This window comes from Stomoxys calcitrans, chromosome 2 (genome assembly GCF_963082655.1).
Source record: "Stomoxys calcitrans chromosome 2, idStoCalc2.1, whole genome shotgun sequence".
NCBI lineage: Eukaryota > Metazoa > Arthropoda > Insecta > Diptera > Muscidae > Stomoxys > Stomoxys calcitrans.
Genome location: NC_081553.1, coordinates 53,625,504 through 53,629,585, shown reverse-complemented (window position 1 = coordinate 53,629,585; position 4,082 = coordinate 53,625,504). Strand labels below are relative to the sequence as shown.

General features: G+C 42.3%; 1 protein-coding gene across 1 annotated transcript in view; it reads right to left on the bottom strand.

The window, feature by feature from the left end:
• Positions 1-1,229: 1,229 nt before the first annotated feature.
• LOC106090330 (octopamine receptor beta-2R) overlaps positions 1,230-4,082 on the bottom strand; it is a 578,458-nt gene continuing 575,605 nt past the window's right edge. The window contains exon 8 of the mRNA XM_059363600.1: positions 1,230-1,548. Within this exon, the coding sequence (XP_059219583.1) occupies positions 1,230-1,548 (319 nt within the window). The remainder of the gene's footprint in view (positions 1,549-4,082) is intronic.

Here is a 4,082-nt window from a genome sequence, read left to right as displayed (position 1 = left end):
TCTAATCTTTTAACGAAAATGGATGAAATTATAAAGAAAACAAGAATGATTTGTTTATCCTTTTTATGTATATATATATCAGAAAAGACGTCGTTCGGACGAATTGAAGAGGACTTATATAAAAAAAATAAATAAATTAGAAAATAAAAACAAAACAAATAAGTTAATTAAAAAAAAAAAAAAATAAAAAAATATAGGAGAGTCTACAACCACACAAATTTCACTATGTTAAGTTTTTACGATTTTTCTGCAGTTTTGCTTTTTTGGTTTCCAGTTCACATTGTTGTTGATTGTTGATACACTTCGTCAGGCGGTTTCTTCAGTATTTCATTGTATATTTGTTGGTATTTTTTGTATTTTTTTTTGTAACTTTCGCGTTGTTTTTGTATTGCTATTGGGATATTGAATACAGGCATGCTTGGTGTGGGTGTAAGTTAGGGTTTGGTGGTTAGTTATCCCTTTGGGTTTGGTTTTGTTTTGGCTGATCCTTTGGCATTCGTTAGTTGCATATGCAAAAACAGGAACAAAATCTGGCAGCAGCAACAATGGCTGCCATAACAACAGCAGCGCCAGCCTCATCCTCATCTTCAGCAATTTCAATTGTTTTGTCTGTGTCAAGTTACAACTCAATGATAACAAGCAGTTTTGCTTTGTTTTTTTTTGCAATCCTTGCTTTATTGATTTTCCATTTACTCCATACTGCATGGACTGACTCCAATTCATACCATGGTGGATGTAGGAGTTGTAATTGTGGTAGTTGCTGGCGCTGTCGTTGTAGCTGCTGTTGCTGCGGCATTTGCATTGGTATTGGTGGTATTGTTGGTCTTATTGTTATTCTTATTCCATTTGTTGACATATGCCAATGGTATTTCGATTTGTATTTCCTGAATATTTTCATCACCATCATCATCGTCATCATCTGCACCACCACCACCAGCTGCTGCACCCTTGTCATGACGGCCAACGGCACTGCGAGGACCGCCTACACTGCTGACACCATCGTTTGCTTTTAGAAAACTGCAGGATATATCCTTAACACCAATGCCTCCACTACCTGCATTGGCACCGAAACTCTTCCAGGCATCCAATGTACGTGCGGGTGTACACAACTGATTTGAGGTTTGGGACGAGGACATACCGCCCGTTCCGCCCGTGCCCAACAGGTGTAGATTTTGCATTGATGCTGAAGTGGGTGTGGGTGTAGGCGCCAATAGCGCCCCATCCCTACATTATAAACTATCGACTATTTGGCTGGTACGCCTTTGGGCGTGGCTAGCATTCAAATAGCTTTCCGAGTAGACACTCTTCGCCCGATTGTCATAGCGCATACTGCCCCGTCGCATATCCATGTCGAGGGCCATATGACGATCTCGCCACCAATTGCAGAACAAACACTGTAGGGTATTGCGAAATGCCTCTCGGAAGTCACGATTGAAATAAGCGTAAATGAGCGGATTCAGTGTGGAATTGAAATAGCCAATCCAGAAGAGAATGGCCACCACAATGTCGGGCACCTCACACACATCACACAGCGTGGTAATTGTGTACCTGAAAAAGAAGAAAAAATTAAAAATAAAATGGAATTTGGGGAAATTTGAAGTAGTAACTATGAAATATTTAATTCTCGATGTTCTTTATTTAAATTTTTATATTTATTAGAGAGTAAATTTAACATCTATGTAGTGTAAATAATTTAGGACAGACAGACAAACGGACAGACAGACGGACAAACGGACAGATAGACGGACAGGCAGACGTACAGACAGACGGACAGACAGGCGGATAGACAGACGGACAGACAGACGGACAGACAGACGGACAGACAGACGGACAGACAGACGGACAGACAGACGGACAGACAGACGGACAGACAGACGGACAGACAGACGGACAGACAGACGGACAGACAGACGGACAGACAGACGGACAGACAGACGGACAGACAGACGGACAGACAGACGGACAGACAGACGAACAGAGAGACGGACAGACAGACGGACGAACAGACAGACGGACAGACAGACGGACAGACAGACAGACGGACAGACAGATGGAAGGACAGACGGACAGACAGACGGACAGACAGACGGACGGACAGACGGACGGACAGACAGACGGACAGACAGACGGACAGACAGACAGACGGACAGACGGACAGACAGACGGACAGACAGACGGACAGACAGACGGACAGACAGACGGACAGACAGACGGACAGACAGACGGTCAGACAGACGGACAGACAGACGGATAGACAGACGGACAGACAGACGGACAGAAGGACAGACGGACAGACAGACAGACGGACAGACAGACAGACAGACAGATAGACAGACAGAACGACAGACAGACGGACAGACAGACAGACGGACAGACAGACGGACAGACAGACGGAAAGACAGACGGACAGATAGACGGACAGACAGACGGACAGACAGACAGACAGAGAGACGGACAGACAGACGGGGACAGACGGACAGACAGACGGACAGAAAGACGGGGACAGACGGACAGACAGACGGGGACAGACGGACAGACAGACGGACGGAAGAATGGACATGGCTAGATCGACTTAAAATGTCATGTCGGTCAAGAATATATATACTTTATGAGGGCTCAGAGGAATATTTCGAGGAATTACAAACAGAATGACGAAATTAGTATACCCCCATCCTATGGTGGAGGGTTTAAAAATTATTAAGAATTTATGTTCTATTTAAGACACTTTTATACTCACCACCATAGGATGGCGGTATACTAATCCAGTCATTGCGTTTGTAACATTTCGAAATATTATTGATCTAGGACCCCGTACCAACGTTTTGATTCGAAATAGCCATGTCTGTCCGCCCGTCTGTCGAAATCACTACAGCGGTCGAACGCGTGAAGCTAGCAGCTTGAAATTTTTCACAGCTACTTAGTATCGATGTAGGTCATCGGGGATTGTAAATGGCCCATATTGCTTCAGATTTAGATATAGCTCTCATATAAACCGATCTCCCGATTCGATTTCTTGAGCCCCTAGAAGCTACAATTTTTGTCCGATTTGGATGAAATTTTGCATGTGGTATTCTGTTATGCCTTCCAATAGCTGTAAACAGTACGGTCCAAATCGGTCTATAACCTGATATAGCTCCTATATAAACTGATCTTCCGATTTGACTTCTTGAGCCCAAATTGTTGTCCGATTTGGCTGAAATTTTGCATGTAGTGTTCTGTTATGACTTTAAACAACTGTGCCAAGTACGGTGCGAATCGGTTAACCTGATATAGCTCCCATATAAACCGGTATCCCAATTTGACTTCTTGAGTGCTTACAAGCCGCAATTTTAGTCCGATTTGGCTGAAATTTCCCTTGCGGTGTTCTATGATGACTTTCAACAACTGTGCCAAATACGGTCCAAATCAGTTTATAACCCGATATAGCTGCCATATAAACCGATCTCACGGTTTGACAAGTTAGCCCCTGAAAGCCGCAATTTTTGTCCGTTTTAGTTCAAATTTTGCACATTCGTTCTAGTTCCAAAAACTGTGCCAAGTACGGTCCAAAAAACCATAGATTTATGCCTTTCAACTAAATTTATTTTGTATAAAATTTTAGCAGAATCCATGGTGGTGGGTTACCAAGATTCGGCCAGGCCGAACTTAGCACGCTTTTACTTGTTCCATGTAAAATATTTCTTCAGCCAACTTACAATGTTAAACCACATATTTTGGCATACATTCCTAACTGTTAAAAATTTTTTTTTGGCCTAAATAATAAAAATCCTTACACTAAATGGAACTTGTGCTAAAAAGCTATAAATAGTAAACCAAATAGTTGCGGCAGTTTATGCTTCGTTGCATAGTTCTGTTTTGGCTTGAAAGCCACAAACCATTTTTTATTTATGAATGCAACTGAGCTGGAAATTTAATGGATTAGAGCACATCATACTTCCCACAAGGGATTTGAGTTGGTTAATATTTTTAAAAATTTTACACGTCAGTTGTAAGAAACGACTTGTTGTTGTTTGTTAATTTGGCAATGACTTTCCACTAGCTGAATGTAGAATAGCGTTCCAAGCGCCTCTATCTTTGCGCTC